The sequence below is a fragment of the Leucopleurus acutus genome (assembly GCF_964270905.1).
Source record: "Leucopleurus acutus genome assembly, chromosome: 19".
Taxonomy (NCBI): Eukaryota; Metazoa; Chordata; class Mammalia; order Artiodactyla; family Delphinidae; genus Leucopleurus; species Leucopleurus acutus.
In genome coordinates this window covers 20,594,914-20,614,872 of record NC_139161.1, presented here as the reverse complement: position 1 = coordinate 20,614,872, position 19,959 = coordinate 20,594,914, and the positions used below count along the sequence as shown (strand labels likewise).

Below are 19,959 nucleotides of genomic sequence, written 5' to 3'. Positions count from 1 at the left end.
GTTGGTCTGCACTTGGGTGAGCTGCCCTCCTCCTCCCTTTGGCTATCGCCCACTCCGCAGGCGAGAGAGGGAGGGAGGAGGTAGCCCTCTGAGGGTGGGGGGAGGGGAGGGTGGGGGAGGGACGGAGCAGACCAGAGGGCCCTGGGCTCAGGGCTGCATGTCGGCAGGGATGGATGGGTGGACACAGATGCCCCCGGAAGCCATGGGGAATGGGGCAGGGGGCGGGGGGAGGGGTGCCAGGGCTTCCTGCGCTTTGCACTATTGGGGCAAAAATGTCTTAAGCAGTGGGGAACCTGCCACCCCACCCTGACCCTCAGCCTGCCACAGCCCCCTTCACACACACACACACACACACACACACACACACACACACACACACACACACACACACGGGAAGGCAATGCTATGCTGCCCATCAGGGCATGTCCTTCCCCCACTGTTCAGGTGTTCCGACAGGGCTGGAGGGCCTAGAAGAGCATCTGCTATCACCTGTGCATGTGCCTGCCCAGCCCCCCTTGGGTTCGTGGGCTGCCCGTGCTGTCCTTGTCCGTCTCTACCCTCTCGCTCTCCTGGGGTACTGATTCCTGTATTACTCCAGTCCCATGGATAAGCCCTCTTGTACCCTCCTCCCACCCCCTGGGGGCCCAGTGGAATTCCTGACCTGTCTGCAGTCTCTCTAGCCCTCCATCCCCACGTCCACCCCTCCGTTCCCGTTCTCAGCCATGCCCATGGTGGAGAAAAGGCCTCCAATACAGGCACTTGGGAATCCCCCTCCCCCTCCCCCCCAGTCATATGAGCTGTGATCCCCCACCCCTCCCCCCACTCTCAGTGACGTGGGGCGTATGTGTGTGTTTCTCTGCGTGAATGTGTGAGCAAGTACACGTGGTGGGGGAGGAGCCGGGGGTCTCAGGAGCACCACGCACCTGCTCTAGAGAGGCAGCTGTCCCAGTCCCTGCTTTGGAAGTGAGGGACGGGGCCCTCTCCTGGGGGCCATTGGTGCTAATGAGGGGGATGGCCTTGACGTGGGTGCTTAGCATGCCTACCCCAGTATTGGCCCGGGGCACTAGGGCAGGCAGAGTGGGGCAGCAGGTGCAGTGTTGGTGGGAGGAGGGTGCCAGGCCAGGACAAGGGGGTGCCAGAGCCATGACCACTACCCCACCCCCACCCCCCGCCTCTCCATCTCAGTATTCCCCCTCCCATCACTCATAACACACATACCTCATCCAGCCTCCTCCCTGCTCAGACTTGGGGAGGGTGGGGGTGGAGGAGCCCCTACCCCTTCCCCTGGTGGCGGGTCTACAGGGCTGGGAGAGGGCAGGGCGTGTGACACAGACACCGTCCATAAGGGGGACAGTAATTCCTGCCCTGGGAACTCCTGGGTGGGAGGAGGGGGACACTTCCTTGCAGGCGCTACTGAATGTATGAGAAGCTGGTGCTGGGGTGGGGGGAGGGGGGCTGTGGCCAGAAACAGGGAAGGAGGTAGGTCCCTTCCCCAGGGAGGGGTGGGGCCAGTAGGGGTGACTTGGGGGCTCCTACTCCTGCCCCACGTTGACAATCAGTATGTCTGTTTTGTGCGATTTTTCACCCCGTTGTGTTCTGGGTCAGGATTTTAAAGAAAGATATTTTTATGGTAATTGTTGCTCGTCTATTTTACTATATATTTATGTAATAAATATATGATGAAAATAATCCCCTTGGGCACCCCCCCCTTAGACTTGTGTGCTGTTTCCCTGTATCCTCCCATCTGCTGGCCAGAGGACCCACCCCACAAACTGACCAGGTGGAGAGGTGTGCCCCCAGCCTTGGCCACGCTTCCGCCCCGCCCCCCAGAACGAGCACACACCACAGAAGCCAGCTCAGCTGTGAACTACTGGATTTGAGACAGGAATAGAACAAATCGGGGGGCTAGAGAGTAAGAGGGGGGAGAGAGTGGTTTAAATAGGGGAGGCAGGGGAGGTTCAGTGATGGGGGAGGGAGGCAGGTATTACAAGAAGGCTCGGGGGGCCAGAGGCTCATCTTGGAATATTTTATAACAATATAAATAAGATTCTGGTTTGCTTTTCCTTTTCGTCTCGTAAAGGAGAGAGAAGTGCAGAGTTCGATTCTGTACAAGGGGGCAGCGGCAGAAGGCCGGCCGGGCGGGTCACTGGGCGTCCACCCGGAAGGACAGCAGCTTCTCGGAATGCATGTTGTTCAGGGTCCGCAGGTCCGGCAGCTTGAGCAGCAGCTTGGTGAAGCGGGAAGTCTCCGAGGGCCGGTTCTTCAGCACCAGAGCCCGAAGAGCCCGCAGCAGCGTCTCCTGGAGCTGCTCCACCGAAGCGGAATTCTCCATGCCCGAGCGGTCTGTGGGGAAGACGACGGCAGTGAGGCAGGCTCCCTGAGCTCCTCTGACGAGGAGGACCCGGAGGCCTGCGAGGACGCGGCGGCGGCCATGCAGCCTCTCCCCGAAGCCCCTCAGAGGGCCGATGGGGAAGGAGGAGGAGGGGGAACATGACTCCCTCTCCTAGGCCTCTGACCCAAGAGCAGGAGGTGCCTGCGACCTGGGAGGCCAGGCTCAGCAGGGCTGGCCCCCTCCCACCCCACCAGGCCGCTCTCCTTCCCTGAACAGGCCAAACACGCCCAGGCTCCCTTGCTTTTTGTTCTGTAGTTCCCTCTGCCTGGGATGCCCTTCCCCCTCTCTCTGCCTGGCAGTATCTTTACTTGTCCTTTGAGGCCCCACTCAAGTGTCACCTCCTTCCCCAGCTCCCCAGGCAGAAATAGTTGTGTGTGCTTCCAAAGCCCTTGGTTCATGCTTCTACTGTGACACTTATCTCACTGTTTTATAATTAGTCGGGCATGAGTCTGTCTCCTGAGCTAGACTGTGTCTGAATCATGTCTGTATCCCCAGTGCCCGGGTGCAGGGCCTGGCCTAGAGTAGGTACTCCATAAAAGGTGTGTTGAATCGAACTGCGTCCGCCTCCTCCCGGGGTCAGGCTCAGGCAGAGCCTGACCTACCTGCAGAGACGAGCACCACCGCGGTGAAGAGGCCCAGCTCCTCCTCGGTAAGCGCCAGGGAGTTGAGCTTCTCGCTGAAATCGAACATGGCATTGAGCAGGTCTCCCATGCCCATAGCGCCGAGCTCCTGCAGGCTGTAGGTGGTGCGGCTCAGAAACATCACTGTCTGGTCCTTCACGTTGAACAGCGACGCAAAGCGTACCATCAGCACCTAAAGCGGGGACAGTCATCCTGGGTGGAGTGGGAGGAGCAATCGCCAAGGTGCCCCTAAAGGTTTTTTTTGTTTTTTCTTTTTTGTTTTTTGCGGCACGCGGGCCTCTCACTGTTGCGGCCTCTCCCGTCGCGGGGCACAGGCTCCGGACGCGCAGGCTCAGCGGCCGCGGCTCACGGGCCCAGCCGCTCCGCGGCATGTGGGATCCTCCCGGACCGGGGCACGAACCCGCGTCCCCTGCATCGGCAGGCGGACTCTCAGCCACTGCGCCACCAGGGAAGCCCCTCCCCTAAAGTTTTGTGAAAGGGTTACTGGTGCTGCCTTAGATTTCTCAGTCAAGACTGGGGCTAGTTTCTGAGTAAGCAATGAGGGGGGTGCGGTGCCAGGTGGATGGGGAACATCCCACTGGCTTTGGAATCCAGCCTGAATCTGGGTGTCAACCTTGTCACTCCCTGTGACCTTGGGCAAGGCACTTCACCAAAGTGAATGTGCTCATGCCTAGAACGGGAATAGCGCTGTACCCTAAAGTGTTATTTTAGGGTAATAGGATGTAATTAGACCCCAGCTGAGATGACAGAAGTCCCAGCCATCCATAGTCAGGACAGGGAGGGATTCTGCCCCTTCCTTCATCCATCAAGAGTAAGGTTTCAGAGCCCCTGCCCACCCCAGACACCTTTCTGCTGGATCCTTCCCAAGGTCAAGAGCAGGGAGCACAAAGGGTCACTCACCTCAAAGGTGCCAGCCTTAAGCAGGGTGACCTGGTCGTGCTGAGAAAGGTCACGGAAGCCAGGGATGTGCTTGGCAAACTCCACCACCTCCCTCACAGCGGGCGTGAAGCTCATGGAGAAATCCTCCCAGATCTCCTGCACAGTTCGCCCACTGCGTCCGTGCGGGTACATGTTCATGGGACATGCCTGGAAAAGGAGAGAATTTGGGGAGGGTAGTATCAGTCAGGCTGCCTCAGATAGGCTTCCCCAGCAGTGCTGGGCCCCCGATTCTGCTTGGGTTAGAGTTGTGGCGTTGGAGGATGGGTCTTTCAGGTAAAGTAGCAATCGGGTGCCAGGTGGAGATCAGGGATTCCCAGGCAGAGCCCTTCCTGCAGGGCTGAGCATCCTCCCTGCACCTAGCCTTCAGGCACACCCAGCGGCTCTGTGCTAAATCCAGTCTCCCCAGTCCCCTGCCCACTTCACCCCCAGTGCCCTCACCAGCAGAACGTTCTTGGAGTTGCCCTGCCGCAGATTGTCGGCAGGTGCTTCGCCTTCGGGGGCTGGGTACACGTGGGTGGGGCACAGATGGTGCCCATGGCTGTTTGGCTGGTGGCAGCTGTGATGGGCAGGGCCAGGGGGCCAGGTGGGAGGGTAAGAGGAGGGAGCCTGGCGTAAACTGTTCAGGGCCTCATTATGACGCTGGGCGGCCACGATGTTGTTGTCATTGGGGGCAGGCGGGCAGCCCTGACTTTCCCAGTGATGTGGGGTGGTGGCTGGAGGGTTGCCCGAGGCATGGTTGGCATTTAAGTTGCCAGGTGAGGTGCCCAGCTTGTCATGGGCGTAGGTGAAGATCTCTCGGTGGGCCCGGGCTACCTGGGATATTACATCCTCCACTGTGGGCTCAGGACTTGGGGATCGGGGAGGCGTCAGCTGCTGTGGGAACTGGGAGAAGCCCACCAAGGGTGAGGGGGCAGGGGCTGGGGGTGGTGAGGGGCCCATGGGGCTTGGGGTGGGGTGCTGGGTGGGCGGGGTCTCCAGCGGGCACTGGCTGCTTAGCTGGTTGTTGGCCAGGTTCATGGCACTCTGCATCTCAGCCAGCATCCGCTGCTTCTCTCGTTTGGGGATGCGCCCAAAACGCACAGCTGTGACAGGATGAGAGCAGTGTCAGGAAGTTCTAATACACACTCACACGCTTCTCTTCCTTCCTCCTGAAAGGGCAAGCCCCTTAGAGCTTGGGGTTCCACATAAAACCCACAAGGCCACACCCATCGAGGGGGTTTTCCAAGTAGGCATTACGGTAAGAGGTGACCAGAGAGACTAATGGGAAAGATGTGTGTGTTTACCTGAGACCCGATGAAATGTGGGCATCCCCTATGCAAATGAGATGCCTAGTATTGGGCCTTTGTAAGGCAGGGATTAATTCAGAAACTTCCGAGTGGAAGAAAGGGGGAGGGGGAGGGGAGGCTCGTGGGCACGGTGCTGCCTCACCATCTCGAGACATGCCCACGGAGAGACACTTCTTGAAGCGACACTGCTGGCAGCGGTTACGATTGATGCGGACGATGGAGCAGTTCTCGTTTTTCAGACACCTTTTGTACTGGATGTTCTGCTGGATGCTCCGACGGAAAAAGCCCTGTGGAGCCGGGGCAGCTAGTGAGCATCTCCGTCTAGGCCGGGCCTATGTGTCCTGTGGGAGAGGGTCACCTGCCCTTACCCCCACCCTGCCTCACCTTGCAGCCCTCACAGGCATGCACGCCATAGTGGAAGCCCGAGGCCACGTCCCCACACACCTTACACAGTAGCACCATGCCATTCAGCTCTGCGGGAAGAGAGAGGCAGTGGGTGAACAGGGCAGGTTTCTGAGTGGCCAGAGAGCTGGAGGTTTTCTGAGCTGGAGATTGGGCGGGGGGGTGGGGTGGGGGGGAAACTGAGGAGGAGCTTCAGTATCTAGGGGGCACCCGAATGAGCAGACAGGGCTGACAGCAGTTGGTGCAACTCTAGGAGAAATCCCTGAGGCCAGCGTAGGTCCTGGGAATAACTGTGTCACATGAATGTCAACTCCCCACCTCAGCCTGGACACCTTCCCTTCCCCCCAGATCGGCTGGAAATTTACTCACTGGTGATGTTGCTGGTGCTCTTGCTGGGGGACACTCGGTTGCTGTCTTCCAGGGCCACTTGTAGACCCCTGGGGGGGCTCCCGTTATAGAAGGAGGAGGATGACGACAACGAGGAAGATGAAGAAGGGGAACCATCGTCACCCAAGCTGGGTGGAGTGCTCCCAAAGGAGCGAGCTGGGTCCTGGGTGAGGGAGCCAGTGGGTGATGGTGGGAAGTAGGTGGGACAGCCTTGGGTCAGGGACTGGAAGCTGCCATTCGAGCTGTCACTGTAGAGGGACTCGGGGCTGGTACGGTTTGGGGAGGAGCCGCTGGAGCCGATGTAGGTGATGACGCCACCTGGCAGGAGAACCCAAGGGAAAGGCGTGTCAACCACCATATATCTTTGGTCCTAGGTCACCACTCTGCCCATCTCTCACCTGCCTCCCAAAACACTGTTGGATACTCAGAAGTTAACCATGTGAAACACCTAATCCTGGAGTCCCCAGAAGAGCCACAATAAGCAACTCCCCAACACATACCAGACACGGCCAACCAACCACCGCAACTCTTGGCAGGTACACTCAGCTTCTGCCTGGCGTGTGAGGTACCTCTCTAGAGGCATGACCTCTGTGATGCTCTGCGAGTATCTCACATATGTACCAACCCCCCCACCCCCGCCCTGGATGCCTTCCTTTAGAATATCAACCGCAGCTAATGACTTAATTGTCAGCAGCTGACCTCGGGATAGGATGAGCAGCTGAAAACCATTCATAATGCCCAGGCTTCAAAAAAAAAGAACAAAAACCAGCTGCTGATTTTAATGCCAAGACCATTCCAGTGATGAGACCATGGAGGGGCAGCTAGCCAACAGTGAGGAGAGTGGGGGTCTTACAAGAGCAAAACAATCACATTCCCTCAAAACTGGAAGACGTATTCTCCAAAGGTACTGTTCCCCTGGCCTCCAAGATCAAGAGTCAGAGTGGACTCTATCCCTGAACCCAGGGAAGGGCTTAACAGTATGAGTTGCAGGAGTTGGAAGTGAAGGACAAACTGTCCAGCCTCAGGCTTTGGAATTCCCCCTTCTAGATCTCTCTGCCTGGTGACAATGACCTTGGCTCTCTGGCCATTCAGGGACTTTGGCCCTCTAGTTATATTGCCAACCAGGTGGCTGTGTTCCCATTGCATTAGCAGGAGAAGAAGGTGACCTGCCTGCCACACCTTTGCCAAGTACCTCGCATGGCCTGCCGTGGATGGGGTGGGAGGAGGGAGGATCCCAGGACACGTGTGAGCTGACACAGGGCATGCCACCGTGTCTACAGAGGCACATGTCTTGCTCACCCACTGACACACACTAAGCTGGGCAGAGCAACCCTAAAATAGCTCAAGGTTGGTCAGGGTGAACCGAGTTCCCTGTAAAATAATTGCACAATAGATCAGCTCCTACAGTTTCAGGGCCGAGGTGGGGGAATGGGATATTTATTTGGTGGTAAATGAACCTGACCCAGTTCAGCCATCCCCCAAAGAGAAGTAAGACTCATCCGAAGAGACTTCCACCTGGAAGTGTGGGGCACACTCAAAAGAGTCTAGTTTTAGATCTGGATCTATCACCACCAACTTGATTTGTGACCCAGAGGAAATCAACTCCCCTCTCTGGGTCCCAGTTTTCCTTTCTGTGGGAAAAAAAAAAAAAAGATGAAAGAGACTTAATATCCTTTCAGCTATGTTTCTGGGATGTAGTTGTTCTGCGGGAAGCCCTTAGGAGACAAACTGCTTCTTGTTTGGTGGGAGTAGGCGTAAGACAGTGTTTGCAGGACTAAGAAACGAGATGCTTGGGGAACAGAAAGAATTTGTAATGTGGAGAAGCTGAGTCTAAAGGCAGTACGGTGAGGGAGGTGCAAAGAGAATAAAGAGGAAAAGAGTGAGGAGAAGGGTGGCTAGATGTGAGGTCCCCTTGACGAGTGTAAACATGAGGCCACGAGAGGTCAGGGATGGCTCTGTCTTACTCTGCATCGGTTATGGGGAAGGAGGAGAGGGCCGGGCAGGCGGACAGGAAAAGGAGGCAGGCGGGGGCGGTGAGTCAGCCCAGCTTCACCCAGATCTCGGCGGGGCGGGGCGGGAGCCGGGCCCTCAGCCGGCCTCACGTCCCGGCTCCACGTGTGCCTCTTGCACGTGGCTCCCCAACGAGGAACCCCAGAACCCGAAGTTCCGCCCTCTCCGCTTCCCGTCAATCGGGAGCAGCAGCCCCGCCCCCCGCCCCGCCCCTCCTCGGCGTCCGGGGTCCCAGTCTAGGGCTGGGTCCCTCACGCCAGCTGGGTCAGGACTACTAAGGGGAGGAGAGAAGGGTACACGCGTTGCCGGGGCAACGGGGGGCGGAGCTCATTATGTAATGGGGCCGGGAGGCAACCGCCAATGGGGTGGCGGCGACGGCTTCTGCAGAATGAAAACAAACGCAGCACGTGGGCCCGGCTCCGCAGCCATGTGAGCGCTCCGGGCTGCCGGGGCGCTCTGGGTGTCCTTCCTGGGGCAGAGCACCACTCGTGGGACTCCTCAAGTGCCGCTCCCTACTGAGGATTCACCAGTGAGATCCGACCCATCCCCCCAGCCCCTCCTGCCTGGAACCCAGGTCGCTCCACTGCTTCTCGAGTTCCCTCGAGCCTGCAGGAACTAAGGGAAGAGGAAGATTGGAAGGAGGGGGTCCTCCTTCCGAGAAGTCCAGGCATGCCACAGCTGCAGGGGGTGGACAGATGGGGGCGTTTCGGGGCACTGCTCCAAAACTCCCAGTTCTTGTAAACTGTTCATCTCACCACACGTACCCGCTCTCCATTTCCTCCTTCCCCGCGATCCGAGTCCTTCAGGCTAAAGAGAGGGGCTCTGAGGGGTGATGGTGGGGCGCCTCCGGGCGCATTCCCAGGCTGAACAACCCACTCTGGAAATCCCAGCCTACGGCCCCCATCACGCTAGCAAATCCCCAGGCCGAGGGAGTCTCCAGTCCCTTACAAAGTTCCTTACAAAGGCGTAGATGGAGGAGAGGAGACAGTGACAGAGAAAGAATGATGGTAGCAAAGGAATCTTAGTACCTGTGTTGTTGTTGGAGTCCAGGGTCGTCATGTCTTCACCAGCTGACAGCGGTCATTCAAACTGGACCTTGACACAAACTGGAGATTACAATTGCCGCTGTCGCCCCCTGGGAACTGACCGAGGACGGGGAGTGGACCCCGCGGCTCACGATAAGGATCCTAGGCACCCTGCAGCAAGGTCTTGGGGTGGCCGACTGCAGCCCTGCAGAAGGGTAGGACGCTGAGGCAACGGAGGTCGGCTTTGCATGGGAAAAGCAAGAGAGTGTGGGGGAAGGGGGCGGAGGGAATCAGCCTGCAGTAGTTCTGGCTAGAAGGTAGCAAGGAGGGTCGGGTCTCTGCAGTGCCCGGGGTGCCACTGCCTGAAGACTCCGCAGCGCTGCAGGGTAGGGAATCTGGAGCTCCCGGTGCAAAAGTCCCAGAGGGAGAGAGGTTGCAGTCAGGAAGTAAGTACGTGATGGGAGAAACGGGGCACCCAGGCGCAAAGAAGCGAGACGTGTGCCCTGCTACGTTCCCTCGGCAGCAGTATTTCACTCTGCCAATCTCAACGGCCTTTTGCCCCAGCCTTTTTCTCTGGGACAGAGGGCTCTGCGCAGGCGCCAGCAACCCAGGGTTCCCGGGCCGCACGCGGCACTGGAGCAGGTACCATGTGATCCCAGGGAGCGCCTCGTGCCCCAGTGACACACTTTTCCAGCAGCAGGCACGTTGAGTTCCGTGCGCCTGCGTAAAGCCAAGGCTGTCGGGATATGTAGTCCACTGGCAAAGTGGGCGGACTGCGTATATTTCCCCGTTTCTGCCTCGCAAAAGCTCTTGCTGGAACCGGGGAGGGGCTGAGAGCCTTGTGGGGTGGAGTGCGCTGAGAGTCAGGGTGGCGTGTTTGGAAAGCCTGTATGGCAGAGGCATGTGAATTCCTGGGGAGCGGCTGGCAAGCTTGGCCGCTCCCTGGGAGATCAAAGCTAACAGCCCCTTTCTGCAAACCTTGCAAACGTGAGGGCTTCACGTGATTGCAGGACTGACTTCGCCTTGAGGTTACTGGTGACACGAGAGAGATGACAAGTAGGAATATCCCCTCGGTCAGGAGCTTAAGCTGAACTTCTGCTGCAGAGCCAAGTCCTGAGATGGAAAGGAAATGTGGCCCCTGTTCCATTCTACTCCCCTAGGGAAACGAGTTGCCATGGCGGGGGGGGGGGGGGGGGGGGCGGGGCGTGGTGAGGATGTCCCTGGGGACTCCCTGTTTTCGTGTATGACACCACCCCACCCACTGAAGGTGACTTCGGGGTGAGTCATTTCCCTTTGTCTAGGAAATAAAAAGGACAAGGGAGGAGAACTTTGTGGTGAAAGTGCTTTGAAGTTCTAAAGGGGCCAGAGGTGAGGCAGGGCTTGGGGGCAGAGTGACACCCCCCTCCCCACCCTCAGTGCTTCAGGGTAGCGTGGATTCCACGGAAGGGAACACAAAGACCATCTTAACCCTCTCTCCTTTACTGACGAGGAAAATGAGTCTTAGAAGAAGTGATTGGCCCAAGGTCAGGCATCCATTGCTAGTTTCATTTGACCACCATCAAGGAGGTGGGCAGACATGGAAGTGAAACGCTGAATAGGGGTTAGAAACAGCCCGCATCTCCCTTCAGAGGAGCAACTCTGCCCCATTGGCGAAAAAGGGTCTCCAGTCAAGGTCTATCCTGTTTTGGGGTTTTTTTTTTTGGCCTCGCTGTGTGGCTTGTGGGATTCCCCAACCAGGGATTGAACCCGGGCCTTCGGCAGTGAGAGCTAGGAGTCCTAACCACTGGGATGCCAGGTATTTCCCGAGGTCTATCCTGTTTGAGGACTTGGCTTGCGGGGAGAGCTGCAAGCCTCTTCTTGAAGCAGCCAAGTGAACCTGGGCCACCTGCTGCTTCCTGCTAGTCCCTCCTCAGTCCCACTGCTCCTAGGGAGGGTTTTTTTTTGTCTTTTTTTTTTCCCCCCCACAGGAAGCCCTTCTCCACTTGTTCACAGATAACTCCTGGGACAGCATTGATGGATGCCTGGAAACAGCTACCGAAAAAGTAAAGAAAAGGAGGCGTGTGGACACCAAGGAAGGAGTAAGCTGGGTGGTGAGGAAGTAAGCAGAGAGGACTGTGAAGATGACTGAAGGGGAGGCGGCTGGGCAGCTGGCCTGACCACTCGCTGGCCCTCTGACTCCCAGGGGAAGACAGATGGGCTCCCTAGAACGGCCTGGGCTTTAGCTTTGTTTCCTTGCCCCCAAGAACAGTGGGAGAGTGACGGCAGTGGGCTCTTCCCTGGCCTGCCCTGGCCCCTTGGCCCAGAGCTGGGAAGCTGCAGCAGAGCGTGGGAGGACCTGGGAGGGGCTAGGACAAACAAGGAAAGAGGCTTTTCAGGAAAACTTGGTCCTGAACTCAGCCTCCACCCCCTCTCCCTCCTCCTGCTGGGCTCTGGAGGGAAAACTGGGAGGTGAGCTGCCATGTCCGGCACTGCATGCTCTCTGCGCCCTTCCTGAGTCTCCATCAGAGCCAGGGCCAGGGCCAGAGCCCGAACCCAGGGACCCGCCAGGGCTAGACTCAAAATCAGGGACCTTGGTATGACCTCTAGCTCCCCACCAGCCTAGCACCCCCATCAGCACACTCCCTTTCGTTGCCCTGTTAGGCAGCTACAGTTCTGCTTGCTGCTGTGGTCACCCTGCCCACCCCTTGTTCTACTTGCTGGTGTTTATCCCTATTCGGGGAGGGCAGGGGTCAAGACTCCCTCCCTGAGTTTACAGCCAGTGAGAGGGAGGAGGAAGCAGAGGCAGCCAGAGCTGAAATGCAGTCAGCCTGACTCTTGGCAAGAAGCTGGGTTGTTTTGCAGTCTGTGGAGGTACGAAGGCGGAGGCTGGGAGGGAGGAGGCAAAGGAGGGGGGTTACTTCTGCGCCCTCCTTCCTCTGCACTTCTTATAGGGCCCCTCCTTTGCTCCCTGACAAAGAAGTAACTTTGGGATCTTCCTTCTACAACTGGAGAGAAGGATAAAGAATAATGACGAGGCAGGACTCTCCCTTGGCTCCAGAAGCTTCTGTCTATCCATCCTGCTCCTCTCTCTGTCAACAGCTGCTGGGAGAAGGACAGAGACTATGGGACTAAGAGCCACCAAATGGAGGGAGAAAAGGCTGGGTTGTCTGGCCTTTGGGGACCTGGAATAGAATCTAGCTTTGGTCTCTCTATGACCTCAACCTTGACCTAAGACAACAGGTGTATCTCAACACGGCCTCCCACCCCTCCTGCCAGCTGGACATTCCAGTTCACTTCTATACACACACACACACACACACACCCCTGTGCATGCTCACGCACCATGTCTCCCATAGCGAAATTCAGCCCAAGAACAACTTGGACCCTTAATAAACAGTGCCCAGGTAGAACCATGGGGAATGGATGCATATCCAAGACCCAGCACAGCAGAGCACACCTGGCTCCATGTTGCCCACACTTCTGCTCAGATTCCTCAGAGTCTGGGATTCTAGACTGACCTCACCATTTAGGGGCCGGGTGGAATCCTGTGTGTGTGTATATGTTTCCAACTATGTGTTAAATTCTCTTGAATTTCTTTGGTCTGGGGAGGACAGCAGAGATAGGGTAGAGGAAGAGAAGAGAGTGAGAGCTCCAAGTTCTGGCCAGAGTGTGATCATAGGATTATGAACGAGAGACTGCATGTGTGAGTGTGTAAGTGTGAATGGCAAGAATGTGTGTGGATGTGTGTGTTTGATCCAAGACCTATTTTCCTCATCAGTAGGGTGCTCTGGGTAACAAGGCAACACCCTGTGCAAATCCTGGGTGGCCTAAATCTTGGGCTGACTGCTTGACTGACTGACTGACTGGGGTGGGTCCTTGCTGGAAACCAGGTCAGCCTTCAGTAGGAAGGAAGTGCCTTCCTTCCCCGCTCCTTTCTCACGGAACGAACCACTGCCCCAGGAAAATAACCTGCCTGCCCAGGTGATGCAGACCCAGGACAGAAATGCTGGGAATGCCCCAGCCCCAGGCAGCAAGCCCTGTGCCTGGGAGAGACTCATTCCCAGCCCTCCTAGATCCTTTTTCTGTTTTCTGAAAGACCAGCCAGCTTTCCCTAACCCACCAAAAGCTTTGATGTCTTGGGGAGAATTTCAGGAGAATTAAGTAGGAGGGTTAAAGTCTGAATTAATTTTTTCTCTGGGGGTGATAGAAAAAGGGAGGGTGAGGTATGATCCAAGCCTGGGTTCCATGGATGTGTTTTGTCTCAGATTCTATCTTTACCTCACTACTCCTTTTTCCAAGGAAAGGAAGTAATAAATATGTATTAAGTACCAACTGTATGCCAGGTACTGGGCTAAGTGTGTTACACAGATCATTTCATTGAACGTCCATGACAGCCCTATGCTGTAGGTCTCATTCTTAGTTTATTTATTTTTAAAATTTATTTATTTATTTTTGGCTGCGTTGGGTCTTTGTTGCTGCACGCGGGTTTTCTCTAATTGCGGCAAGTGGGGGCTACTCTTCGTTGCGGTGCGTGGGCTTCTCATTGTGGTGGCTTCTCTTGTTGCGGAGCACGAGCTCTAGGCGCGTGGGCTTCAGTAGTTGTGGCTCGCGGGCTCGGTAATTGTGGCTTGCGGGCTTTAGAGCAGAGGCTCAGTAGTTGTGGCGCACAGGCTTAGTTGCTCCGCGGGATGTGGGATCTTCCCGGGCCAGGGCTCGAACCCGTGTCCCCTGCATTGGCGGGCGGATTCTTAACCACTTGCGCCACCAGGAAAGTCCCCATTCTTAATTTAGAGATGGGGAATCTGAGACTTAGAAACATTTATTAACTTGCCCAGGACGCTCCAGAGACAAGGCAACTTGTCTTGAAGCTGTATTTGAAGTGAAGCGCTTAAGATTGAGAAGATGTCACATTAAAGAATGGTGGAGTTAATGGAGACTTATGGAGGAGCTAAAGCTCCCCCAGCTGTCTCTTGGAACTACTACTATCAATGGCACAATGAAAATGGCAATGTTGGGAATTCAACCCCAGGCCTGAGGATAAAACTCTTCCCACTAGCAAGACTGCCCTTCCTTGAGAGAATGATTACTCTGGGTGGAATGTCTGAGCTGCAAGCTCATCCTGGTGTTTCCTAAGCAACGATGGTGCTGGAAATGAGGTGTGTCCCCAAGAAGGGGAAGCCCGAAGTACCCCTTGCTCCTGTCTCCACAAGTACCTTAGTTTCCCAGAACCTCTAACTCCACCCTCATTTCTTCTTCCCTTAAACTCCTCCCTCTCTCACTCCTACATTCCCCTCCTCTGGTTAGGTAGAAGGGGGCCAGATTAGGGTGCAAACAAACACACAAAAAAACAAACTTCCACATACATTGCTACAGAAGTGAGTAACTTAAGCAGGCATCCTTCTCTCCTCTGACCCCGTGACTCTGGGATATGTAGCTGGTGATGAAGGGAGAGGGACACATAGGTCTGGGCCCCTTAAAGGGCCATGGTGCTTCCTTCCATAGGTCTGGGCCCCTTAAAGGGCCATGGTGCTTCCTTCCATAGGTCTGGGCCCCTTAAAGGGCCATGGTGCTTCCTTCCATAGGTCTGGGCCCCTTAAAGGGCCATGGTGTATCAGGAATGGATTGGTTGGGGAAAAAAATGGGAATTCCCTGGCGGTCCAGTGGTTAGGACTTGGCGCTTTCACTGCCAGGGCCCTGGTCGGGGAAGTAAGATCCCACAAACTGCGCGGTGCAGCCACAAAAAAAAAAAAAAAGGATTGGTTGGGTGGTGTGGTCTCTATCTTGCTGGAAGTCACCCTCGGTGGGGCCACATGAATGGGGGCTGCATGGATGCCCCCCTCCTGTGGGAGCCTTGTGCACGCAGACCCTTTGGTGAGAACCATATCTACATGTACCCCTTGGTAGGAACCAATCAATATGGGCCCATTGCCAGTAATGACCTGTTACATACTTGCTTACCTTTATAATTCATTTAGTCGATTGACTTTTCCAGTGAACCAAAGTTCTCCTTCCTTGTTAACACTTCAAATACAAGTTTCAATTAAAAAAATTAAAAATAAAAAAGAATGGATTGGTTAAATGAGAGTACGGAAGACCACCAAGGACAGACACAAGTTGTATAAAAAGCCATCAGGAGGGACTTCCCTGGTGGCGCAGTGGTTAAGAATCCGTCTGCCAATGCAGGGGACACGGGTTCAAGCCCTGGTCCAGGAAGATCCCACATGCCGCGGATCAACTAAACCCGTGTGCCACAACTACTGAGCCTGTGCTATAGGGCCCGCACGCCTAGACCTCGTGCTCCGCAACAAGAGAAGCCACCGCAATGAGAAGCACGCACACCGCAACAAAGTCTAGCCCCCGCTCTCTGCAACTAGAGAAAGCCAGCATGCAGCAACGAAGACCCAATGCAGCCAAAAATAAATAATAAAGTAAATCTATAAAAAAAAAAAAGCCATAAGGAAACAACATCCTTCTTCCCCATTTACCTGCTTGAGAGATGAGCATTTTTGAAAACAGCCCTCTGAAAGCCACCCACCATCCTGGGCCAGTGCTTCTTCAGCAGATGCTTTGGGGAATCCTCCTTTGGGTTCCCCTCTCTGAGCCCAGGATCCCAGCAAAATCACAGGATCAAGGAGGTGACATGGACTGCCCTTGGCAGGAGAAAACTAAGCCCCGGAGTGCCCACTTTCTGGCATGGGGTTCCTCCTCCCAGATCAGGGGGCAGTGACATCCAGGACATGCTAAGGCAAGGCCATCCTGTCCAACCTTTGCTATGCTGCTGCTGGAGCCCACGCGTGGTGTCACCTTCCAGGTCCCTGCACCTGCCCCTTGGCTGTCCTTGAGCCTCTGTAGGACTAAGATGCAGGGGAATGTATGGGGAGTGGTGAGGCTGGGATACCTGTGTGCCTGCCTCCATCGCCATCCCTTACCCCAAGCTCCATCTCAAACCCCCTCCATGTCCAACATCTCCTCATTCCTTGGGCCTCTGCAGATCTCCATGCAGCTGCCTGGGGAGGCCGGAGGCTCATGACAGTCCTCGTGAGCAGGACGGACCTTGGAGGAGCTGCGGCCTGGGCAGGCATTAGGGGCTGTGTGTAGCTTCTGGGAGGCTTACATAAACACTGGCTGGGATGGGGAGGGAAAGAGGGATGCAACGGGTTGCCCAGGAAAAAAGCAACCCCGCCCCCCCGCCAGCTCAGTCTGAGTGGAAAGGAGGAACAAGGCTGATTTTTCCCACCTCCCATCCCTCTCCCCTGGTCTGCAGCTGTTAGTTGGGCTGGAAAGACTGCAGTATGTTGGGGGAGGGGAGCAGGGGAAGGAGAAAGGGAGGATGCGACTTCACAAATTTGGGATCCCTCCCCTTTTTCTAAATTGGGGGTGGGGGTGGGGAGAAGCAATTTGCCAGAGATTTTCAATGCCGCGGGAAGGAGCTTTGGCTCATTAGAATGCGCAGTTTGCACCCTGAAAAAAAAAATCTGTACTGGTTGCAAAAATGCAGACGCGTGTAGGGGCCCAGTGGAGAATTTAAAAAAAAAAAAAAAAAAAAGCGCTAGCTCTGCAATGCAGGATCTGCGAAGTTTTGGTGCGGTGAGGAAATGTGGGTCGTGCTCCTTTCATTTGCTTGTTCCTGCTAACCTACTGTCCGCCTGACTCCAGCACAGTCTCACATCCCAGCAAGAGGCACTGCCGCTCAGAAACAGGGTCACGGGTGGGGGGCCGGAGCAGAGGGCTGGAAGCGGGGGTCTAGGGTTAGAGTGCTGACAGAGGTCTCTAAGGGGCTGGGAGGGCCAGATGGATGAGAGGGGACACTTCCATGAGGGATGGAGGCTGAGCTTGTCTCTCGCGTCACAAGGAAGAGTTTGTTCTCCAGCTGGACAGAGTTTGTGTTCTTCCAGATCTCACCCCCCATCCCCACCCCATCCCTCAGCTCTTCCCTATCCTCAGTTGGCAGAGGGATTTTGCCCTTCCTGTCCACTAACCCCACAGACCACTGCTGCAGAAAGAATCCTTGCTTCCAGTCCCTGACCCCACAAATCCCTGAACACTCCTGGTTCTAATTCTGGACCGGGCACTCACTGCATCTCTGTGCGGCATCCTCCTTCCTAGAAAGAGGGGACCAGGTGGCCTGATTTGGGGAGCCCAGGCTGCAGGGAAACCAAGTCTTGGCTCTGGGCTGCCGTTAGCACATCAGCCGGAGGACTGGGGCTGGCATCCTGTGCTCTTGGCTTGGGGAGGCCCTTTGTTCATTTGGGGCTTAGGGCTCTGGGTTGTGTAAATGCCAAGGGGCTGCCCGGGAGGAGAATATGCCTGGGGAAACCATGTTCCTTTCCTGGGTGTTTCCTCTCCTGGTGGCTTGGGAGAGACAGAGGAGACAAAAGCAGAATAAAGAGCCAGGAGACAGGGGGAAGGGAGCCCAGTGCCCTTTCACTCCTTCCCCATCTTTCCTCCTGTTTCTCCAGCCGGTGGAGGACAGGGCCGAGTGTGTGTGTCTGTGCCGGCTCGAGGCTCACGCGGGCTGCTGGGGTCACATGGCCCGGGCATGTGCAGCCTGCTCCATTTCTACCACAACAACTCGCTCATAAACAGCCCGGCTGCTGCGGCGGTGGCGGTGCAGACATGTGCAAGCGAGGGGGTGGGGCACGTGGCCCTGCCCGAGCCAAGGGAAGGCGCTCGCTCAGCAAGGCCTCTCCCCTCCCCATGCTGGCGCTGCCTCGCCACAGGAAATTCCTAGTGCTCCGTTGCTGCTGCAAAACATGTTTTGGGAAGTGACTTTAAAAAAGGATGGAGTCGATGGACTATTTAAAAAGAGAACGTCTAATCAATTGGAGACCGACTTCTGCTCACCCTTGCCCTATCTTTCTGGGATCCCTGTAGGTGTTCGGGTGGAGGACTGAGCAGGAGTCACGTGTTCCCAATTCTCACCTGTTCCTTCCTCCTAAACTATATGACATTGGGACGAACCAGGTCCCCATGGTGAGCACTGGGGTGAGGGGCTGTGGTTCCCTAAGACAGTGATTCTCAGGATTAGTGGAGGGGTCAGCATCACCCAGGCACCTGTTAGAAATGCAAATTTTCAGGCTCCATCCCAGGCCTATTGAATGAGACACTCTGGCGGTAGAGCCCAGCAATCTGAGTTTCACCCAGCTCTGCAGGTGATTCTGATGCAGGAGAACCACAGCTCTGGGTCTCTGTTCCCTAGCAATCAGTCCTGTAGGAGAATCTAGCCCAGGATCTGGAGAGGGTCTATCTTCTCCTTTTGTGCTTTTTCATCTCAAAGTTTAGCCAGAGAGCATAACCGGATTCAGTTTGACTCAGTGTAAAAAGCATTTATTGAGTGCCTACTGTGTGCAGGGATTCTGGGAATGAGAGCAAACGAGTAGTGGGAGGATAAGTAGCTGAGACGCGAAAGGGGAGGGTAAGGGTTTGAGGGGAAGAATGAGGGGAAGAGAATGCTAAGACTGATTATTTATCCTTTCTCCATCTTCCCTACTTTTCTTCCTGTCCTGAGACTCCTACAGAACAATTGATTGTGGTTTAAATTGTTTTGAGTCTGAAGGTAGAAATTGGTCCCTTGTCTATTTTTCCTGGCCATGAGGATCCCAAGCTCATTACAGCCATAGGTCCTTGACACCCCATGCAAAACCAAGACAGTATGGGCACCATGCATGTACACAAAAACACACACTCCTTTGGACCTTGGCGGGTAGGGAGAGCCAAGAAAAGAAATGAGGCCCCAGAGGGTTGGAAGTACCCTGGGCAAAATGAGTTTAACAGATAACAAGCAGGAAGAGTCTTTCAATGGGGCGGGTGGGGACAACCCTGGCCTACTCTAGCTTCCTGAGACACAGAAACTGTGACCAGAGGAAGCAGAGGGTCTCTGAGGCAAGTCACAAAGGCTCCAGAGAATGAAATCTAAGCCTTGAAAGCAAGGCAACTGGAGAATGGGGGATGGACAGTAGATCAGAAGGGTTCCCTTACACAGGCAAAGAGAGCAAGGGTGGGGCATGGGAGGGAAAGCCAGGGAGGGGGCCATGCTCAACCCCTCTCCTCTCCCTTTCCCTCCTCCATCACATGCAGCCTCTTAGGAGCAGAGCTCCCATCACTGTCTCAGGTGCGACCAGTTGACTCCTGGCCTCTCCATGCTTCATTTTTTGAGGAATGCTTTCCTCTGCTACTCACAGAGCCCTTTCTCTCACTTCTCTGCAAGGTTTCCTCTCTGTGCCTGAAAGGCTCTGCGCTCAAGGAGCAAATAGCCCCGCAGGCTCAGCTGCAGTGACCTACATCGGCTCTCCTCTAGGCCCTCGGTGTGGGGGGGCTGATATTTCAAGATAGGAACTTGGGAATCTGGCACAGGTCTACAGATGATGACTTCAGGTAGACAGTCTGCAAAATCTGCACCGAGGGACCACGAGGCAGGGGATGCCACAGGACTGAGTTCTCACTTTGTCACTTGTGGACAATATCAGAAGATTCTCCAACCCCCTCAATGCAAAAACATTTCTGAGCAGTGACCCCTTGGAGAGGACGCAGAGGCCTCTGACAGGCCTGGTCTCTATTCATTAGATTTGGGAGTAATTTCTGCCTGTTCCCCATTCTCGCTGAACCCATCCCAGTCGGCTACAGCTGGGTGGAAAGATTTCCTTGGCCTTGATGTAGACCAACAAGTTCAGATTTCAGCTGATTTATTTCAGGAACATGGAGAGTGAGCAGAGGTAGTCAGATATGCAGAAATTCACTCCCAAGATTTACTACAGAGAGACGTACTTCCTTAGACCCAATGGTCCTGAGAAGGATCCAGAAGGAGCCCCAGGGCCAAATGACGGTTTACAAAACCCTTACCTTCAGGACCTGGCAGCTGAACCTCTCCTTCCAGCTACATGCCTTCTGCAACAGGGAAG

General features: G+C 55.5%; 1 protein-coding gene across 1 annotated transcript; it reads right to left on the bottom strand.

The window, feature by feature from the left end:
• Positions 1-1,908: 1,908 nt before the first annotated feature.
• Positions 1,909-9,544, bottom strand: NR1D1 (nuclear receptor subfamily 1 group D member 1). The gene is made up of 8 exons (XM_082860967.1): positions 9,086-9,544; positions 6,030-6,365; positions 5,643-5,731; positions 5,401-5,545; positions 4,411-5,054; positions 3,934-4,119; positions 2,995-3,205; positions 1,909-2,343 (listed from the first exon to the last, which is right to left on the bottom strand). Exons 1-8 carry the CDS (start codon positions 9,114-9,116, stop codon positions 2,144-2,146), a joined length of 1,842 nt encoding a protein of 613 aa, XP_082717093.1. The 5' UTR covers positions 9,117-9,544; the 3' UTR covers positions 1,909-2,143.
• Positions 9,545-19,959: the final 10,415 nt, after the last annotated feature.

Coding starts and splice junctions, on each gene's coding strand:
- NR1D1 (XM_082860967.1), bottom strand. CDS start 9,116: ATGACGACCCTGGACTCCAACAACAACACAG. Junction 5,546..5,642: donor ATGCCTGTGAGGGCTGCAAG/GTGAGGCAGGGT, acceptor CCGGCTCCACAG/GGCTTTTTCCGTCGGAGCAT. Junction 3,206..3,933: donor TTAAGGCTGGCACCTTTGAG/GTGAGTGACCCT, acceptor TCCCCGCTTTAG/GTGCTGATGGTACGCTTTGC.